Genomic DNA, 22,713 nt, shown 5'->3' with positions numbered 1-22,713 from the left:
AAACACTTTAGTAACCACTATCAGTGGCTGGCGGTGACTTCTCTTCCGGGAGTCCAAATATGTTTTCAGAGTGTCGTGTGTTGCTTGTGTGTCCAAAATATGTGTTGTGTCAAGTTGCACACGCATCAAAGGGTTTATGATAAAATACACACGCGTGTGTGTTGTGTGCGTAAGGGTTTATGATAAAATAGATGCTCACCTTAATACTCGCAAGACACTCACTTAACAGTAAACTCTGAAAACACATGAGATTGAGTATTAAAGCTAGTTTGACTATGAAAAACTGTTATCCAATCATAGCAGTGGGAGTTTACTTCCAAGGTGTCAATGCGGCCCGCCCATCAAAACTGAGCATTTCTCAAGTCAGCCTCTAAACCAGGGTATAAAATAGCCGATAACTTATAGCTTTTGATGTTTTTGGATGTAAAAATCATGTGAACGTTATAAGTAGACCTCAGTCATATTTTGTTTTATACTGTTGTCTGAGTCACGTGCCCTTTAATTTTTGTGTATGTCTTTTATTTTATCAGGGCTACATTCAGCCCCAACAAAACGCTGCACAACGTTTATTAAACCGAAACAGTCATGCGTTGAACACCCTGTTGTGTTAAAGCAAGAGTTGCAACTACGGTAGCTGAGAAGGCCATTCTTTGTGTTCTTTTTAAAATATTTCTGGAGCCTGATGAAATTGTAGAAATACGTGTTTAATACTCTAAAATATGCTCTATGTTACAGTCACTAAACTTGCCATCCAGAATGGAAAAACACCAATTTTGCGATCTGTCTCTTTAGTACGGCTTTGTTTATTTACATGTTGCTGCTGATTGGACTGCAGTTCTGACACACCAACCAATAAGAGAAAACGTATCTCAAACCCTTTTGCACATGTCGTTCACAATTGGACTTTTATCATGCTAGTACTTTTAAGATTGTTTTAGTGTATGGTATTAATCTCCTTTATGCTTTTAACAGTCTAAGTTTTAGTGTTAAGTCTGTTGTGTATTTTGTAAATACACTTTGTCTAATTTAATTTTACTTGTTTGTCAACATTGTTTTAATCTCACTGAGTAATCTGACCCCATTTTTAACAATTTGTAATTTGTGAACGTTACAACTAAACAGAATTATAAATGCAACCCTTTTGTTTGTGGCCCCATTTTTCTGACTTCAAAGATTGTTCACAAATCTGTCTTAACCTGTGTTAGTGAGCATGTCTTCTTTGCTGAGATAATCCATCTACCTCACAGGTGTGCCTTAGGCTGGCCACTCTAAAATGTACTGTTTTACTGTATTGAAAGCCAGTCAGTATCTGATGTGACCACCATTTGCCTCACGCAGTGCAACACATCAACTTTGCATAGAGTTGTACGGTGAGTTTGCTGGCCATGCAAGAACTGGGATGTTTTTAGGTTCCAGTGTATAGATTGTGTACAGATCCTTGCAACATAGGGCCATGCATTATTATTCAATTCAATTCAATTCAATTTTATTTATATAGCGCTTTTCACAATTTGGTAATTGTATCAAAGCAGCTTTACATAATAGATGTAGTGAAAAGCACAGAAAATCGACAGATAACATAACATAATACACGATAGCACAAGCAGCTAAATTTGCTGCGGCTATAAATCAACATTATAAGCAAACGTATTACTAATGTAACGTATAGAATTTAAGCCCAAAAAGGCTGCCTCCCCGGGTTGAAAAACCCCCTAGGAGAAAAAAAACCCGGAATTTTAGCCGGGGAAGTAAAAAAAAGTCCTAGGAGGAAAAAACCCTTGGGAGATATATATATATATACACATTGAAACGGAAGGAGATTAAGCGGAGATTAAGCGGAGATTAAGCGGGTTCTGCCGGTGGTTTTTGGTCAGGCATCAGCTGGACATCACGTTGAAGAACAGCCAGTAGATCAGAGGTGTGCCGACTTTCACATTTACCGGTACTGGATCTGGATCTGTTTGTCTTATTGTCCTCGGGATTGAGGACGAGACAGGGAGAGAGAAACAAAATCTTATTAGCGTAGGGGCCGTTCACATAAAAAGCAAGTGTCACACAGTAATGTGGTTTTATTTACCATATTTGGCAATTAAGACTCAATCGACAACCAATTCAAAGTTTCAGCATATTACTAAAGAGTATTAATGACATTTACCATGCTTTGGAGTGTTGACGAAAAAAAGGTTTTAATTTATTCATTAATTTATTTATTTATTAGGTTGTACAAGCTAGCTATTGGGAGATAAGTACTATTGCTAAAACAAACTATGCGAATGCCTTGTTAAAGAGAAAAGTTTTAAGTCTAGACTGTGTCTGATTCTCAGACATCGGTTGGTAAATCATTCCATAGCTTAGGGGCTAAGTAGGAAAAGGATCTGCCACCTTTAGACACTTTTGATATTTTAGGGATAGTTAAGAGACTAGAATTTTGCGAACACAGTGCACGTGATGGATTGTATTCTGATAATAATTCTCTAAGATATGAGGGTGCTAGGCCATTTAAGGCTTTGTAGGTGATTAGTAATATTTTAAATTGTATACGATATTTAACTGGTAGCCAGTGTAAAGATGCCAGAATTGGGCTTATGCGGTCATACTTCTTAGATCGAGTAAGAACTCTCGCAGAAGCGTTTTGAACTAGCTGAAGCTTGTTTACCTGATTTGCATGGCATCCTCCGAGTAACGAGTTACAATAGTCTATTCTAGAGGTCATAAAAGCGTGGATAAGCTTTTCTGCATCTGATGCAGACAACATATGGCGTATTTTTGAGATATTTCTAAGGTGGAAGAATGCTGTGCGGCAGACATTGGAGATATGGCTGTCGAAGGATAAATTTCTGTCGAACATCACACCTAAATTCTTAACCGTGGAGGTTGGCACCACAGTGCAGCCATCTATGGACAACTTGTAGTCTGTCATATTATATTTGTAGCGATTCGGTTCGATAACAAGTATCTCTATCTTATTGGAGTTTAGCATAAGAAAGTTATGTGCCATCCAGTCACTTATATCGCTGATGCAGTCTGATAGCTTAGAAAAATTGTGTGTTTCGCTAGGATGTGAGAGATGTAAAGCTGTGTGTCATCTGCGTAGCAGTGAAACTGTATGCTGCAACATGAGGTGATAGTCGTGGGTTAATGGCACAACATGGGCCTCAGGATCTTGTCACAGTATCTCTGTGCATTCATGTCCAATGCCATCAATAAAATGCACCTGTGTTCATTGGCCATAACATACGTCAGCCCATACCATAACAACACCAGGGGCCTCCTTTATAAAATGCTTCTGAAGGAACCATCCTACATTTAATCTTACGATCATTTATCAAAAATGCGTATGTGTGATTCATAAACCAAACGTATGCGCAGAAAAAGCGTGTACCCCTTTTTTTCAGATGTGAAATTTTTAAATCGAACTTGTGCGCAGCTGAGCAGTTTCAGAACTCTGCCTTTAAACAATGCCTAATTAATGTCATAGACATATAAAAGAACGCTTGTCGATGTTTAAACCCAATTTCGAGCAGCAAGAATGACTTATATTTTCAAAAACCTGCAGCAATCAGACAAGCAAAAGTGAGTACGTCTCAGACCCTGACGTGGCGCTAAGCACTTTTCCACGTCAAAGACAGTTTTTATAAATATTGACTTTGCCGTGGATTTTTGTGTATGCACACTTTACAATAAAATCTGTGCGTACGCACACTTTATAAATGAGGCCCCAGGATCATGGGCCACTCCATCCACAATGTTGACATCAGCAAACCGCTCACCCACACAATGCCATAAATGGTGTCTGCCATCTTTGCCTTGTACAGTGAAAACTAGGATTCATCCATGAAGAGGACACCTTTCCAAAGTGCCAGATACCATTGAATGTGAGCATTTACACACTCAAGTCAGTTACAATGACGAACTGCCGTCAGGTACTGCCGAATTCTCTAAAACACCTTTGGAGACGGCTAATGGTAGAAAAATAAAGATTCAATTCAAAGTCAACAGCTCTAGTGGACATTCCTGAAGTCAGCATGCCAGTTGCATGGCCCCTCAAAACCTGCGACATCTGTGGCCTTGTGCTGTATGATTAAACTGCACATTTTAGAGTGGCCTTTTTTTGTCATCTATGCTGTCTAATTAGCATCTTCATATGTCACACCTGTAAGGTAAATGGATTATTTCATAAAATAGGGGCACAAGTGTGGCATTATGTTTGTTTAACAGAAAAAAGTGTAGAACGTGTTTTGAAAATATTGTAAGGCATAAGAAATAGAAAGAAGGATTTTAAAGGAAGAATTGGATGCAATAGGATGCAAGGAATTTACTATAGCCAACTTATTAAATCAGGAAGTCTAATGTAAGCAGTTTTGAGATATATTAAGAATAGTGGGTTATATAATATGATATAGAAGAGGTAGATCATCCTTTTCATTCTCCACAGTAGGTGGGGGTATGCACCTTTAAAGTTAGTTCGCAACCCGCCATTAAAACCATAAAACCAAAAGAAGAAAAAGAAGAAAGTGTGGCATTTATAATTTTGTTAATAAACGTTTACAAAATAATTAAAATAGCTTTGTTTTTATCTGTCCATCTACTGTATTGTGAAATTATACTTTATTTATTTGATACTTACTGAGGAATTCTTATGGAAAAGATGCTGCCTTAGAAATCAAACAAAACAAGGTTTCATAACAAAGTTGCCAATCTACCATGAGAAATTATGTTTATCTTGATCATTTAAGATAACAGACTTTTGTATTCTAATTTAAAATTAAACTAACTTCAGAACATACACTCACCTAAAGGATTATTAGGAACACCTGTTTAATTCCTCATAAATGCAACTATCTAATCCAGTGGTTCTTAATATTATTCCTGGAGGCCCACTGCTCTGCACATTTTGTATGTCTCCCTTATTTAACACACCTGATTGAAATCATCAGCTTATTAGCAGAGATCTCCATGAACTGAACTGAGGTCGGCAGATAAGAGAGACACACAAAATGTGCAGAGCTGTGGGCCTCCAGGAACGGAGTTGAGAAACACTGATCTTATCAACCAATCACATGGCAGTTGCTTCAATGCATTTAGGGGTGTGGTCCTGGTCCTGACAAACTCCTGAACTCCAAACTGAATGTCAGGAAAGAAAGGTGATTTAAGCAATTTTGACCGTGGCATGGTTGTTGGTGCCAGACGGGCTGATCTGAGTTTTTCACAATCTGCTCAGTTACTGGGATTTTCACGCACAACCATTTTTAGGGTTTACAAAGAATGGTGTGAAAAGGGAGTCACATCCAGTATGCGGCAGTCCTGTGGGCGAAAATGCCTTATTAATGCTAGAAGTCAGAGAAGAATGGGCGGACTGATTCAAGCTGATAGAAGAGCAACTTGAGGCGGATGGGCTCCAACAACCCACCGGGTACCACTCATCTCCACTACAAATAGAAAAAAGAGGCTACAATTTGCACGAGCTCACCAAAATTTGACAGTTGAAGACTGGAAAAATGTTGCCTGGTCTGATGAGTCTCAATTTCTGTTCAGACATTCAGATGGAAGAGTCAGAATTTGGAACGGAATGAGAACATGGATCCATCATGCCTTGTTACCACTGTTCAGGCTGGTGGTGATGGTGTTATGGTGTGGGGGATGTTTTCTTGGCAAACTTTAGGCCCCTTAGTGTCAATTGGGCATTGTTTAAATGCCACGGCCTACCTGAGGATTGTTTCTGACCATGTCCATCACTTTATGATCACCATGTACCCATCCTCTGATGGATACTTCCAGCAGGATAATGCGCCATGTCAAAAAGCTCGAATCAATTTGATTTCTTGAACATGACAATGAGTTCACTGTACTAAAATGACCCCCACGGTCACCAGATCTAAACCCAATAGAGCATCTTTGGGATGTGGTGGAACGGGAGCTTTGTGCCCTGGATGTGCATTCCACAAATCTCCATCAACTGCAAGAGGCTATCCTATCAATATGGGCCAACATTTCTAAAGACTGCTTTCAGCACCTTGTTGAATCAATGCCATGTAGAATTAAGGCAGATTTGAAGGCGAAAGGGGGTCAAACACAGTATTAGTATGGTGTTCCTAATAATCCTTTAGGTGAGCGTAGATCCTTACCATATTTTTTTTTTTTTTTTGTACTAACAGTTATCATTTTAATTAATAGTATTTTTTTTTATATTTTATTTAGAACCGTTTTTCATATAAACATAAAAAGATCCTTACCATTTTAAACGATATAGTTCATTGAGATTACAAAACAACTCACTGAATCACCTGGGGTCCATTCTTGTAAATCGTTTACATCATGTAATTAGGATTTTGGGTAACCACAGGATAACCTCTGTAATTAGGATTTTGCTTATTCGGTTCATTGAACTTGGATAGCTGGACCGGATAGCTGGACTGAGTCATCTTGTTTTGGTTCATGTAGGCATATGTGCTAATATACACACCAGAACAACAAGTCTGAGATCTGAGACTGCCTAAACAAGGTCTCCTTGGCCTGAATTCAAAAAACTCTTAAACAAATGGACCACCAAACCAGGCTGAATATGATGGGTAATGGCATAAAAGCAGCAGTGTTTTGCAAATATGGTCAGACAGACATATTTTGGGAAAAAAATAAATGAATAATATAATTTACTAGGTATTTAGCAAAATAATCTTGAAGAGATGGGCTTTAATTCCTCAGTGGAACATTGCTGCAATTAAAATGATTGAAATCATACAAGATCTCCCAGGTGAAAAAGAAATATATTTAAATAGTATTTTTTGGGACATACTTAATATATTTAAAAGCTACTATACTAAATGCATATTAAATGTATTATATTGAACCCACTTCAAATATATTAAATGCATTTCAAGATATATTTAAAGTCAATTTTAATCTATTTGCATTATATTTAATATATTGAAATTGTGTTAAATTGGAACAACTTCAAATATATTTAGTGCAATTTAAGTGTACTTCTTTAAAATTCATTTGAAATGCACTTCTCATACACTTAAAAATACAGTTAGAATACATTTAAAGCTTAATTTAACTGTGCTTTAAGAACACTTTAATAGTACTTCAGCATATTAGAAATATACTAGCATTGCATTAATAGAAATGTATTAGCATTACACTTATATTTTATTATAAAGCTGTTTTTAATATTTAAAATGTTATATTAAAATCATTAAATTTTAAGACACATACACAGATTTTGAATACAGAACAATTTAATATACTTCATATTGTGTTGTGTACATTACAAAAATACCTAAAGTAAATTAATCAAGCACAGAGACATACATAATCTCTTGACCAAAGAGAAACAATATAAAACAAATATCAGAGAAATGCAATTACAGAGCTACTTCTATCAAATTGTACAACATTAACATTAAATGTATTAATGAAAAGTACACTATGAATATGCAATCACTAAATATTCATAAGCAATGATTATATAATAATCATAATGTAATTCTCTGCATAAAAAGTTACTGAAAAAAAATGTTTAAGTGCAATTTAAAGACGGAGTGCACAATGTTTGAAAAACGCTTTGGAAAAGGAAATTGGGCCGACTACCAAAACACACTTGTAGCCAACCAGCAGTAAGGGGCGTGTCTACTAACTGACATCCTTGCCGGGATTGCGTATGTGTGTGGTGGCTCTATCAAAAGAAGGTCCAGATTCTATTGGGGTAGAGGCATGTTTGTTTAGGTAATTTCAAATGTTAACATTGGCTTTCAAAAATAGTGCACTCTGCCTTTAACCAACTTAAGATAAACCTATAAAAAGCTGAACTAAAACACAAAACAGTTTAGATGTCACATGTTTAAGTGGAGGGTGACTTCTTCTTGCAATTCAGACACCGTAGTAATTGAAGACTGCTTTATCACACGGGCTGTGAAAAGGAAACAGAATATACCAATTAACCAATAATGAATGAACATTTGGATATCTATGTTTAAAATAAATTGGCATAGATATGCATGTATGGAAGTTTTGTTAACTTCTCAGTTTACCTTTTAAAGCTTGACTGTGTCCTCATCAAGCGTGTCAGTTTTATCTGTCAGAGCACTCTACAAGTGGGAATGAAGATAGGATTAGAACAGGCTCATGAAATAAAGCAACCTGTATTACAGGATATGTTTTACATTGATAATTGTGTTTTATTTGAACCTAGATCATTTTCCATTGTTTGTCTATTGTGGTCTTGCAAACTTAAGGTTCACCTCTGTTTAAGGAGATTTAAGGAAATCAGAAATGATGCCAAACAGGGCTCCAGACTGCTATCAAATGGTGGCATTTTGCCACCTAAATTTGAGAGTGTGCCACTGAATTTTACATCCGGTCGCACATGTGCGACCAGCAAATTTGACCTTTTTTTTGTGATATGACCACTGATCTATATAAATGACTGGATTGCGCATAGAACGCTTGACGTAACTGCGTGAGGTGAAGCCAGCGCAGAGTTCGAGCCGCCATCTTGGTATACCCAACCGGCAGAGAGTGTCATTGACTTCCATTCAAAATCATGATCAAAATTTACCCCCTTTACAGCGTATCAGTTACACAAGGTTAATTTTTAGGATATGTGTACGTTAATTATTTGTTAATTCTGGTGTTATTTGCAATGTTTATGTTTTAATCGGGCAGGATAATGGATTTATAAAAAACCGTTAAGGTGAGTGTGTCTGCTGCATTTGCTAATGACACGGGTATAAATAAAGTTTTTTTTGACATTCAGCTACACTGTGACGGTCAGCGTTATATCTCTAAATAAGTTTAGGTAACTTGTAAGTTAAGATAACATAATTACAAAACTAGCAAATTATTGCATGCACATACTGTACAAAGCATGATTATTTATTTAGATTTCAGAATGAGCACGTTTATTGTCATTAATACTAAATATGCTGCGGTCTGTCTGCTGATCTGATACTGTAATAAAGATGAATGTATAATAACTGTTTAAAATGCAAAATGTACAACTTTCAGTAAATAACTATTTACATGCTTTGGACGTTTGTGTTGTAATAATGTACAGGGTAACTTCACATATAAAAACAAAGACGAGTAAAGTGATGTTTTATCATTAAAATCTGATAACGTCCGTTGATTAAATAGAACTTTTGGGTATACCAACATGGCGGCGCGGTGGCTTCACAAGTGTGACGTCATGCGCAATCCAGTCATTTATATAGATCAGTGGATATGACACTAATCTGAAACAGCACATTGTACTTTCTGAATCTATAATTAAAGTATTCATTAGTAATACAGTCTAAATTAGTAGACATGTGAATATTTGGTTAGCATGTTGTTTTACCGTGTGTGCCCCTAAATTTTCTGGTTGCGCCCCTAAAATTTTCAGTTGGGGGCCACTGTGCTCCTAGTAAAAAAAGTTAGTCTGGTGCCCTGCCAAATGGTGCAATGATGACTAGGCCAAGTCCCTTACAGCTTTACAATAAAAAAAACGTTTTTTACAAGAATAATTCAAAAGGACAGAAATTAGCCACCTGGAATGGATGTGTTGCAAACGTTTTTCTTCACTCCACATTTGCCCCGATTCAAAAATGTCAATAGCAGTTGATCTGAAAAACAACAGGCAGGTAAATGATGATTAATGATTTTTTTCGTTTTAAGATTTACTTACCCCGAGTACAATATATTAAGACAATATAATATAATCAAACCCAGCCTCGGCAGTTTTACAATCTCTCATAAAAGTATCCCTTCTTACAATGTCATTTTTGTGTCCATATGTAATTAGAAATACATTTAAAAATAAACAAAAAGACAATAAGGTTGTCAAGATTGAACTGATTTAAACATTAGCCATTGAACATTACTGGAGTTATAATAACCATATGGTCATATCATGGTATTTTCAGGTAAGACAGCTCAAACATTCATTTTAAACTAACGTTAGCGTTGCAAGAGAAACATTAGAAAAACCTTAAACGTGAAATCAAATAGCAACAACAAACTTACCACCAAGAATAAGTCTTTCTATGCGCTATATCTTCATTTGTTCCTGTCTACTTGGGATCTGTGCCCGGTTGCATGAAAGTCCTTAAGCTAAGAAATCCCTTAAATATAAGGTTAAGGGTACCCTTAATAAAAAATGGGTTGCAAGAAAAACCCTTAAGTGAACCTTAAGGCTGTCAATATGTATTTACTCTTGAATGCTAAAGTTTTACCTTAAGTTCTGCTATGCGTTGCTACAAAGTCCTTAAGTCCCATTTTCCCTTAAAAACTTAAGGGACTAAAACAGGTCCCTTAACGTCACACGCGATGGCTGATTTTATGTTTTTTTTTTAAGAAAATGAAGCACAAACGCGCATTTCTAACAATCGAAATAATCCCTAGAGAAAAGTGATGCGCATTTATCAGAAGAATGGCGGTTTGATCGTCCGTCAAAATAAAGTGTTTCCAGTTTGAATTACTTTGAGTATTCATGCATGCGGCACTTTACAGTCTGTTATTTGCGATGTTTCATTGTACACAAATTCGCCGTCGGTTGAGCTGCGTGCGTTGATTTGTTTACGCTGTGAGATTTTGTAACCGTAGCAACTGCTTCTCCGCTGCCGTGTTTTGGCAGAGACTATCGTAAAATACTTAGTATCAACACTTAGGTAAGGGTGACAGTTAAGACCTTTGTTGCAACGCTCTTAAATAAATCCCTTACCTCAGGGATTTTTTCTCCCTCAGGGAAACCCTCACTTAAGGAGTTTCGTGCAACCGGGCACTGGTTGGTCATATTTATGTCGCTGTGCTAAAAAAAATGAAAGGTTTTAATGATTTCTGAAATGCTTAAGAGAAATGCCTAACGTTAGTCAGAAAATAAAGATGTTCCAATTACCACACGCAACACAGACATAACGTTACATAAAGAAGCTGGGTTAAATGTAATGTAATGTTTTACTTATTTAATAGTTAACTAAATAAAGAAATGTGAAAATCTGTCATCACTTACCCTCGTGTCGTCTCGTTCATCTCCAAACAAAAAGCGAATACTTTTTCCCTCAACGTCAGATCCACTAAAACTGCTCATATTTTAAATCGAGTTGTTTTATCTTAGTCCTCTGGTGAAATATGATCGCCGATTAATTAAATAAATACGTTTAATGCAGAGTCGCCATCTAATTTAACAGTTTATATACGTTTAATGCAAGCAACCGCATGCACCGTGAACAACTGAACTAAACTGAACAAGTTTCAAATAGCACCGTGACGTGTTACTATGACAACAACCAATCAGGTTTAGTCACGTGTGTCACGTGTGTTGTTTGAAATTAAACAAGTAAGATTTTGAAATTAAACAAGTAAGATTTTAAGCAAATCTTTGAAAAAATAGCTTATTGTGCAATCGGAATTATATAATGTTGAAAGGCTTGAGGAAAGTTCAATGTTAGCTTATTACAATTAATGAATCATGTTTTGAAAAAAGTATGTTTTATCCAAATATACCAAAACTTCACTAGAAGTACATTTGTGTTTAGCATATTTCTTAAAAGTGTAATTATGCATATATTTATTACCAGCATACTTTTAGTACACTTAATATAAATACATTAAAAATATTCTTAAGTTTAGCATATTTCTTAAAAATGTAATAAAGCATATATTTATTACCAATGTACTTCTTAGTACACTTAATACAAATACATTAAAAATATTCTTAAGTTTAGCATATTTCTTTAAAATGTAATTAAGTATATATTTATTACCAATGTACTTCTAGTACACTTAATATAAATACATTAAAAATATTCTTAAGTTTAGCATATTTCTTAAAAATGTAATTAAGTATATATTTATTACCAATGTACTTCTAGTATACTTAATATAAATACATTTAAAATATTCTTAAGTTTAGCATATTTCTTAAAAATGTACTTAAGTATATATTTATTACAAGTGTACTTCTAGTATACTTTTAAAAAATATGTTTAAATGCAATTTAACGTATTTTTAATACACTTCAAATAAGTATGTTGGAAATACAAATGTATTATAAACATACTATTTGTATTTTAAGTATATTTTTAATACATTAAATACTACGTCTTTTTGACCTGGGCTGCACATGAAAACATTATTTTTTATAATTTAGTCTATCCCACAATACATGTTGAATTTGGAATGTTCTTTGTATTAATTGCACATTGTGCACCTTGCTCTTATATAAATAGAGAGGACATGACTGCAACAGACTTTCTGTATCATCTTACATTTAAAAAGCTGCAATCTAATCTTGTTTAAATTAAATAATGACAGCAATTCCAGGAACATCTTCAATGATGAGAATGAGAAAGAACCAAACAATCTAAAACCAACCCAAATCATCCATAATCAAATCCAACTACACGAGTAATCCATGTACAAAGAATGGAACCCAGAAAAATAAAGGTTAAATTCAGTGAAAACCATCAAACTTTGTGAAATGAGAGAATATGTGATTGTGACAAAAGGATGGTGCAAGCACAATACAGTATTTTACAGTATTTAACAGTAAAGCCACAGTATCTACTGTATTAATTTCACTTTATTAATTTGAAGTGTTACAACAGATATAATAATTCACAGAAGTTTATGACAATATGTATAAAGAATTTAACTGTTTTCAAACTTAAGTTAGTTTGTAATGTTGCTGTTAGAGTATAAATAATACCTGCAAAATTATAAAGGTCAAAGTTCCATGCCAAGCAATATATTTTCTTTAATAGAATTCCCCTTTCAAAGCCTACAGCAAACGGACGGTTTGTACTACAATCCTCTGATTTCAGATTGAATGGCATCAAAATAAAGCAACTAAACTGAGTAAACTCCGCCCACAGGAATACGTCAGTCGGCAGCTCAAGGGCGATTTATAGTCGTGTGTAGGTCCTACGGCTTAAGGGCGATTTATAGTCGTGCGTAGGTCCTACGGCGTAGCTACGGCGTAGGCTATCCGTAGCCTGTGCGTAGCTCTGCGTAGCCTGACGCGCACCTCACAAAATTTCTAACAGCACCTCGGCTCTACGCAGTGGCGGTTCTAGACAAATTTCACTAGGGGGGCCAAGGAGGGGCCAGTGTTATACCAGAGGGGCACATAAAAAAATGGCAAGAAATTATATTTAAAGATTATAGGGGTGGTTACACGAATTCGTTTAAGACAGGACTAGGCCTTAGTTTAATTAGGAAATATAACTAGTTTTAACAAACATGCCTTACTAAATACATTACTTGTGTGCATTTTGAAGCAAAACAAATGGCACTGGTGTATTTTAAGATATGTTTGGACAGCTCTTACATTAATTTTAGTCTAGGACTAGTCTAATCCCTTTCCGGGAAACTGCCCCGTAAACTTTATTTTACTTTACAATCATATAAATATTTATTTAATACAAGAGTGAGTACAGGTGCAAAAGGGGAGCTTGGCTCTTTTCTAAAGCCCCCCAACCGAAAATCATGCGAGCCTACCCAATAAACTTTATGAAATGCAAACTTTAATAAGGACAAACGTTTGTTTTAGTTTACATATAAACACACATTGCTAGACAGTTAGGGACCACATTCTAATCAGTATTTAAAATAATATTTATTTTAAATTGTAAACATTTTTATATGTAACATTTAATTATATTCCTCCAATTTTATGCACGTATATGTAAGAGCATAATTACAGCGCTTATTACAATGTGGAAACTTTACAAAGTTAGCGAGATTGGTTTTGCCGGTTGTTGATAAGTAACAGCTGTGAATGATCACAACGCGCTTAAGCAGCTACGTCACAGGAGAACAAGTGAACAGTGTCCCAATGTCAAGTCAGCTAGAGTCCTTACCAGTGCCCGAACCTGCATACACATTCTCAACATCGGGAGATTGGGAACGAATTGAGACACTCGCAAGCAGCACCCGCAGCAAACGCAGGCGGCTACAGTGACTGGGTGCGCCGCTCTAATTTGCCCGTGTAGAACGTTGCGTCACATTAGTTCCGCTTTGGCGCTCGCGTGTAAAATCAAAATAAATTTATACTTTTTTATTTGGTCAGCACGGGGTGGCCACAGGGGTGGCCAGGGACATGTCTACAGAGGCACGGGCCACCCTTGGCCTCCGTGTAGAACCGCCACTGGCTCTACGCGGACCGTAAGCATTGTGATTGGTCCACCAGAACCCCTCCCGTCAGGTAAAAAAACTGCATCATCGGTATTTCCATTTGAGACGGTGAAAACAAAGATGAGCCAAGTTGAGGAGTGATTTAACTCAAACTGAAACATAAGTCGCTGTTTATTTACTGCCATCATTGCTGGTCTTCTCAAATTATACACAACAAGTTGCTATTTCTTCTTCGTTTGTGGGTTAACTTGCTTAGCTTCTTCTTCCGGACGACTTCTGCTGCACTGTGGTTACACGCGTGATTACTGCCAACCAGCGGTTTCGCGTGTGTTTGCACGTCGACGCGGACGGCGACGCACAAGTATAAATGAAAACCGACGCGGAACCTATGCCGTCGCTGCTACGCCGTAGGACCTACGCACGACTATAAATCGCCCTTTAGCCGCGACGGCGTAGGTTCCGCGTCGGTTTACATTTATACTTGTGCGTCCTCTTCCGCGTCGACGTGCAAACACACTCGCAGACCGCTGGTAGGCAGTAATCACGCGTGTAACCACAGTAGCAGCAAAAGAAGTCACAGAAGAAGAAGCTAAGCAAGTTAACCCACAAACGAAGAAGAAACAGCAACTTGTGGTGTATAATTTGAGAAGACCAGCAATGATGGAAGTAATTAAACAGCGACTTTTGATGCAGTTTGAGTTAAATCACTCCTCAACTTGGCTCCTCTTTGTTTTCACCGTCACAAACTGAAATACCTTTGACGCAGTTTTTTTTACCTGACAGGAGGGGTTCTGGTGGACCAATCACAGCGCTTGCGGTCCGCGTAGATCTGACGCGCTGTCAAACATTTTGTGAGGTGCGCGTCAGGCTACGCAGAGCTACGGCGTAGGACCTACGCATGACTATATATCGCCCTTTAGTTCCAACAGGTCTGGCTAAGCTAAGCTGCTATCGAATTACAACACACTAAACAAACTACACAGTCAGAACTCGTTATGTATTTCTAAAAGAGGGACTTCATAGAACAAGGAAGACATCAGCTTGTTTTTAGGACACTGAAAACAGTGGTATAGAGATCAATAATTGTGTGGAAAATACTGTGTTTTTTTTACACACAAAGCAATCATAGCTTCAAAAACACAGGAAAAGGTAAAAAAAAATAATAAAGGTTTTTTCAATAATTCTCCCATTTTTATTGAGACTTTGTACTCTGCAGGGATTTATGAAGATTTCCAGTTGCCTTATTATGATCAGGTGCCATCAGACCCATCAGTAGAGGATATGAGGAAGGTGGTGTGTGAACAGAAACTTCGCCCCAACATTCCTAATCAGTGGCAGAGCTGTGAGGTGGGTGCAAGAAATGTGGCATGAATGTGGCATCTGAAATAATTTTGCATTAATTTACACAAAAATGTCCCAAAATAAAAATAACTATATAAAACTTGATTCTGTTATAACAGTGATAATAATGATGCATTTTATTTTGTGGCAATTCTATAGCAAGTTTATTTCATTAAAGGGAAACACAGAGGAGCAGAAGTATAATACAGTGCACATAATATATACTAAAATCATACTATCCCTATATCCAGTGCTTAAAAACAATACAGTTAATACAGAAAAATACACTTGTTAGAAGCACATAGCAAAATACAAAGCAAATATCTTGATGTACACACAACATTATGACACAGAAAGCTAACCATGATGATCACGTATTTAAGAAAATGTATATATTTGTGATGAACAAGGCGCCCGCCTCGTCCTCCGATCACCACCAGAGGGAGCCATGCCCTGAGTTTTAATGCTCATTTCGGACTTCAATTCCCATGATTCCACATACCGGGACTGATTACACTCCACCTGCATTCCATCATGAACCCTTTAAATTCTCCACTTGGACATTCATTCAATGCGAAGTCTTGATTTGCCACGGCTGTCATTTCTGAACATTTCCCTGTCTGTTTGTATTCCTGGTTTGTGACTTTGATCTGATTATTGACTTTACGATTGTTTGCTGCCTGCCCTGATTTACTGCCTGTTATACGTTTACAAGTTTGCCTGTCCCTTGCATTGTTACTGTTGGTGTTTAACCTGCACTGTTTACATTGAGAGATAATAAAGACTGCAAATGGATCCTCAGCCTCACGGTACATCATTACAATATTCATATCATATATCGAAGTAATTTTTTAAACCTGAATATATTATGTGCATATGTAGATTTGTATTTTAGGTATGCACCTAAAGATGAAGCAGTGCTTACAAAACTTTTTTGACTTGGGTGGAGTAAATGTGGTTCTTTTATAGTAAGCATATACATTTGCACATTCATTTGGTTTGCATTTTTTTTATCTAGCTTTATAAGCCGATGCTAACCTATGACTTCTGTAAAAATACTGGTTTATAATGTTGTTATACAGTCAGAAACTTTAAATTCTCCACCTTTTTCATGGTGACTTGTGCAGTTAATGCGAGTGTTGAGTTACTTTCAGCAGGTTGTTTGAACTCTTAAACAGTGTTATGCATCCAGTATACCCGGAGTAAGCAATGTCTGGGTTAATCAAGTAAGAGTTTAGAGTTTAGCTAATGTTAAGGTAAACCTGCTTTCTGGAGTACCCTTTCGGACATTTCTGACTTACGCTTTAAGCGGGTGATAAATTACAGACTGGGCCAAACTGACCAATCAGATCGTTTCAGAACGAGATACTTCATCCTAATAGAGTATTATATACATTGCAAACAGAGAGGTAAATGAACTGTGGGCCAGGAAGGTAACTGACATCGCACATCTAGAATCAACTTGGATTTACAAGTTCAACTTAAAGGCACTCCAAATTTTCCAGTTCCTCTAGAGAAACTTCCTTCTGGAATCCATTCAGCCAATTTCCAGGTCTAGCGGCATACCACTTTTAGCATAGCTTAGCATAATCCATTGAATCTGATTAGACCGTTAGCATCGTGCTAAAAAATAACCAGAGTTTCGATATTTTTCCTATTTAAAACTTGACTCTTATGTAGCAACATCGTGTACTAAGACCGACGGAAAAATAAAAATTGCGATTTTCCAGGACGATATACTCTCATTCTGGCGTAATAATCAAGGACTTTGCTGCAGTAACATGGCTGCAGCAGGCGCAGTGATATTACGCACTGCCTGAAAATAGTCCCCTTGGCTACTTTCAATAGCAGGGGACTATTTTCAGGCGCTGCATAATATCATTGTGCCTCCTGCAGCCATGTTACAGCAGCAAAGTCCTTGATTATTACTTTGACACAGAGTGTCCCTTTAATGTAGCAGTTTCTCCAGTAGCGCCTCACTGCAGAACGCAACATCCAGGAAGCAGAGTTGGATCCAGATCCATGGGGTGGGGTTGGATCCAGATGTAGGGGGTAGCTCCAGCTGCTTTTTGATTGGTCATCGGTTGTACCACAAGATGTGTCATACTCACGGTGTGGCTCTACCATTTCCGAATTGAGTTGTAACTAAATGAAGTTATTCTTTTGACGTAAAAACAAACTTTACTCCAATTTTACTCCAATAGTGCCTACAAGGTGAAACGTAAAGTTTTTGTAGTAATGTTTTAGAATTAAAGTAATAAAAGCCTCATCCGAGTACTGAGAGTCTTACCAGGCACAGTTTAATACCTATGAATTAATACAGTATAAATATGTTATATTTAACTGTAATAACGGACTAACAAAAACAACATGACAGACGATTTTCCGAGGCAATAACCACACTGTTTGGAGACGCGCAGAGGTAGCCTCGTTCACACAATATCTGTCTCTCTCGCCCTCTCTCTCTCTCTTTCTTTCTTTCTCTCTCTCTCTTTGTGTCTCTGTCGCTTTCTTTCTAATAACTGCATTAGAATGCTATCAACGGCTCAGGCCTCCATTGCCAGCTTTAAAATGACATTTTGGATCAAGCAAAAGAGCCGTTGGATGAGACACGGAAGAAATAGTCCTACTCACAATAGGGATTTAAGTACAAAACTGGACGAATCTCTTTAAATATATCATGTGATTGATGTCTTGAGGTGTGGTAACCCTAGAAAGCAGAATTATGGACTCCAAGCAGTTGAATTATTGAAAAATAATGCACACCCGAGGTGGATTGAATATTTATTGTTTTACTTAAGTTGACATAATTTAATAAATTAAGTTAAACATCTTGTTAAAGTAACATAAAAATATATGTTGATTTGTTATATTTTTTTTAGTATCAGCAATTTTATGCTGATATAAGTATATTGTGCTCCCAGTTGAAGATTTACCTTTGTTTGTTTGTTTGTTTTTTTTAAGGCACTGAGGGTTGTGGGTAAGATCATGCGGGAGTGCTGGTACATCAATCCATCAGCTCGCCTAACTGCACTACGTGTCAAGAAGACTTTATATCAGGTGACTGTGATCAAGGACATTAAAGAGTAAAGCACTGGCCTGTTGAAACATTTCAAATGGTTAGTCTGACATGCCAAAGAGTCCTGTAGCTCAGTATGGAAACTACAGTTTTACTGTTCCTGAAGCATTGAAATGGTTAATGAATAAGTGTGTGCTTTGTTTCATAGACTGTAGATGGCGTTAATTACATGTGTGCAGATAAATGATACTGCTACCTCAACCAATCCTGTAAGTGCCAAATGCTTTAAGTTGCATGCTGGATTTGAATGTTTTTTGCTAGGTGTTACTTATGAACATACATTGGCGCTGAAGTATTTTCTGTATATATCAGGGGATATATTTAAAAATATCAGTGACATCTGCAAACAAAGGTTTTCCTCAGAACTAAGGTCACTTTTCTGAGCCATTTTGCAATGACCTCTTTGCAATTGGTGTCAAGACAATTTTTTTGTTGATGTATGTAGTCAATTTTTACTCAAGTTTACACACGTTTACAAGTGTACTATCAGAATAACCATAACTAAACAATAATTCATGTTTATAATTCGCCCCTGTTGTTTATTCCCCCTTGGCCTATGCACTTGGCTGTATCATTTTAAACTTCATTTAACATTCTGTGATTTTTTTCTTAAATCTAAATGCCTGCTTTCAATATTTTTAAAATCCTTCAGACATTTTAAGTGTTGCTTGTGTGTCCAAATATTGTCAAGCCATTGTATGTGTATAATAGGTATACCAGTTCACCCATGAACCACTTTATTAAAAGGACAATCTTTTAAAATAGTCAAGAGTAGTAATGATGTATATTGAGACCCCAACTTCAGAAAGAGGAATACAAATATATTTTAAATCGCATGTCGCTGTCATGCGCATCTCGTCAGTAAAGCCACCGGTTCCTTAATTAGTAAATCGCCATCACCTGCTTTCAGATGGAGCAGCAATTACTACACAAAGCCAATCGGGGCAATTTCGCCTTTATTATCGGAGATTTATCGCCTTCAATATGAATGCGATATAGCCCAGCTTGTCAGTAAACATCTGAAAGCAGGTGATGCCGATTTACTATTAATCAAGGAACCGGCTTAACTGACGAAATGCAAATGGCTATCGCATGCAATATATCGTGCAGCCCTATCAAACATAGTGCAATTATGGTTTACTGTATTAGGAAAAACTTCTCTTTGGTTTTCTACTGAAGGATGATTTCATGTAAACCACGTTAATCCCTGTTACTGAATTTATATAGAAGCAGTTAGTGTTTTGCAAATGTCCATGACAAACCTTGTCAATGTCAATTTTTGCCACAAAATAAAGACAACAGTGTAAATGATCCAAAGCCTTTGAACCAGATGCTGTAAAGACATTCAGAATCTGAAATGCATGCCTGCTGGATTAATGGGGTATATTTTGTACTATATTAATATGAAATGTGTTTTCAAATTGATTCTGTTGCACTATAGAAAGGTTCCAGGCTGCTAGAAAAGCTTGGTAGACCGTTTCGAGGCAGTTTGCAATAGCAAGTTTAAAGGCGAAAAGTTCATACTCCACTCAGAGCTCTCTTCAAAGCCATACCTCTTCATGTCAATTACCAGTTTATTTACTATTAATGTAACCTGGTTGTTCATATGCGCATAAAGTGGGTGCATGAATTTATGCAAATACATTGTTAGGCAGGCAGGTAGGTACAAAAATGTCTTGCTCTTGAGACTTCCACAGAAGTTTTTTTTAATATTTAGACCACTTTAATTATTCATTGATTATTGATTAGGATGTGAAGAGATTCCTCCAGATCACAAGATCATGAAAATCATAAAACACCTTTCATTTACAGTAAGTGGCCCTAAACTTTTTAAAGAAGATGTAGTGTACAGTATTCAATCTAGTACATTCTTGTCTGTGACATCACTTTTTAATAATATCAAATTAAATAAGCCTTTCCCAATGGCACTAACAAAATGTGTTTGGGTGGGGTTTTCAGATGCATTACATATACACAATTGGCACATGCTTTAATCCAAAGGAACTTACAGTGCATTTAAGCTATATATATATATATATATTTTTTTTTTGTGAATTAAACCTACACTGTACATTTTTGCATTTTTATCAAATCAACATATATTTTTATGCTACTTTACAGTACCTAAGCTAGAAAACTTCAACTAGTTTTTATAAGTTATGTCAACTATTCACAGGTCAAAACTTAAAATAGTAGGTTGAATTCACATACAAAACCAAGCTGTTTTAACTTTATGCTGCATTTTTGCAACCTTTGCGCTGCTAATGCAATGCTCTAAAAGTTGAGCTGCAGTATATGATCTTATGGTACATGTCATAATTTAGACTTAAACCCCATATAATTCTTTAATAAGACAAGGGTACATGGACATGGGGTTTGTGTCCAGGCTGACACACTGGACTCAAACTTGTTTAGGAATGTTCCTGTTAGGAATAAACAATAATATTTATTTAATCTTTACCAAAGAAACAGTGTTTAGATAATATGTATGATTGTTTGTTATAGTAGATAAGTAGTTGTTAGATTACACCTGAAGTTTCTCAAACTTTCCCCCAAAATCTCAGAAAATTGGCACTATAACTAAACAGATGAAAAAAAATCATACCCAAGTATGTAACAGTTATTGACATAAATCATTTTGATAATTTAAGTATTCTGGAGACCATACTGTACAGGACAGGAGAGATGTGTCATTGTTTTAAAGGGGAAATTTTTTGAGACCTTTTTAAGATGTTAAATAAATCTTTGATGTCCCCAGAGTACATACTGTATGTGAAATTTTAGCTTAAAATACCAGTAGATAATTTATTATAGCATGTTAAAATTGCCACTTTGTAGGTGTGAGTAAAAATGTGCTGTTTTAGGTGTCATTTTAAATGAAAATGAGCTGATCTCTGCACTAAATGGCAGTGCAGTGGTTGAATAGTGCAGCTTAAGGGGCGGTGTTATCCCCTTCTGACATCACAAGGGGAGCCAAATTTCAATGACCTATTTTTTCACATGCTTGCAGAGAATGGTTTACCAAAACTAAACTACTAGGTTGATCTTTCTCACATTATCTACATTGAAAGAAGCACTGGGGACCCAATTATAGCAGTTAAAGCAGGAAAAGTCAGATTTTCATTATATGTCCCCTTTAAAACACTCCAAACCATAGCCTTTGCCATCTGTAAAATGTACTATGGATTTCAGTGAGATTCATTATCTTGCATATATTTTCATTGTCATATATTTTTGTGAAGCAGCATTGTTTTCATTTGTTTTTAATTGTTGTTGTTTAAGTTTTTTTTATTTATTCCAATGTATGCTACAATAAACTATTTTTCATGACTCATTTCTGCTTCTTCAGTATTTGGGAGAAATATTATAGACATTTTCTTATTCTCATAAACCTCATTCTGATTTCGATGGACACTTTGCAATATGTTTTCAAGAACCTGTTGGTTTAGGAAATATATGTGAAGTGTATACTTGTACTGTAGGGGAGAGCAGGGGCGAAAGTACAATTGTTTTAGAAAAACATAATTTAAAAAAGTAATGTTTTAGACAGAGATATATTTTTGCTGTGGTAAATAACTCACAAGTGTTGTCTATAAATACCACATGGATTTTTTTTTTTATTAAAGGACTTCAGTATAATTTAACTTTGAACATAAGTAGTGGATTGTTACTTTTGACCCTGTCAGCTGGGACAAAAGTAACACACAGGTGGGTCAAAGTAATGTAAGGGGGTGAAATTTATATCCCCCATCCATCCGTTTGGCCCAATGGCGAAGTCCAAACCGCATGGGAAGGATTAATAGCGCGTTCGGTCTTTTCCGGAGCTTTGCAGATGACGTTTTGGCGTTACGTAATTTAGGTATATTTATCTCTAATCTGACTCCAAAGACAAAGATTTAGTTTATATTATATTACAAATTTGATTGATTATTACCTTTAAAACTTACAGAATTTAGATGGATGTTTGTTTATTTATTCTGATAAAGCTCTGGTATTACACTCGTTCATTCGGTTCTCACAGTCGCACATGATCCTAGTACGGGCCTCATAATTAATATACTGGTCAACGGTCGTAAGCGAATCAGTGTTGGTCGCTGCCAGAGGTTGGACTATACGCTTAAGCGACCGCTTTCTGCGTGCTCAACTTTAAACATACTTTATTTAGTCCCCTTAGAGGTGAC

General features: G+C 36.4%; 1 protein-coding gene and 1 long non-coding RNA gene across 5 annotated transcripts in view; one reads left to right on the top strand and one right to left on the bottom strand.

The window, feature by feature from the left end:
- The window catches only part of acvr1c (activin A receptor type 1C), a 75,025-nt gene extending 53,159 nt beyond the window's left edge, over nucleotides 1-21,866 (top strand). For all 4 annotated transcript variants that reach the window (XM_065273089.2, XM_065273086.2, XM_065273085.2 and 1 more), the window contains 2 exons: nucleotides 15,329-15,459; nucleotides 18,418-21,866. In XM_065273089.2, the coding sequence (XP_065129161.1) occupies nucleotides 15,329-15,459; nucleotides 18,418-18,543 (257 nt within the window). In that variant the 3' untranslated portion in view covers nucleotides 18,544-21,866. The remainder of the gene's footprint in view (nucleotides 1-15,328; nucleotides 15,460-18,417) is intronic.
- Nucleotides 7,165-10,063, bottom strand: LOC135758556 (uncharacterized). The gene is made up of 4 exons (XR_010536522.2): nucleotides 10,003-10,063; nucleotides 9,528-9,602; nucleotides 8,031-8,087; nucleotides 7,165-7,909 (listed from the first exon to the last, which is right to left on the bottom strand). It is a non-coding gene; the product is annotated as an uncharacterized lncRNA (long non-coding RNA).
- Nucleotides 21,867-22,713: the final 847 nt, after the last annotated feature.

This window comes from Paramisgurnus dabryanus, chromosome 15, assembly GCF_030506205.2.
Source record: "Paramisgurnus dabryanus chromosome 15, PD_genome_1.1, whole genome shotgun sequence".
Classification (NCBI taxonomy): domain Eukaryota; kingdom Metazoa; phylum Chordata; class Actinopteri; order Cypriniformes; family Cobitidae; genus Paramisgurnus; species Paramisgurnus dabryanus.
This window is presented reverse-complemented; position numbering and strand designations above follow the sequence as displayed.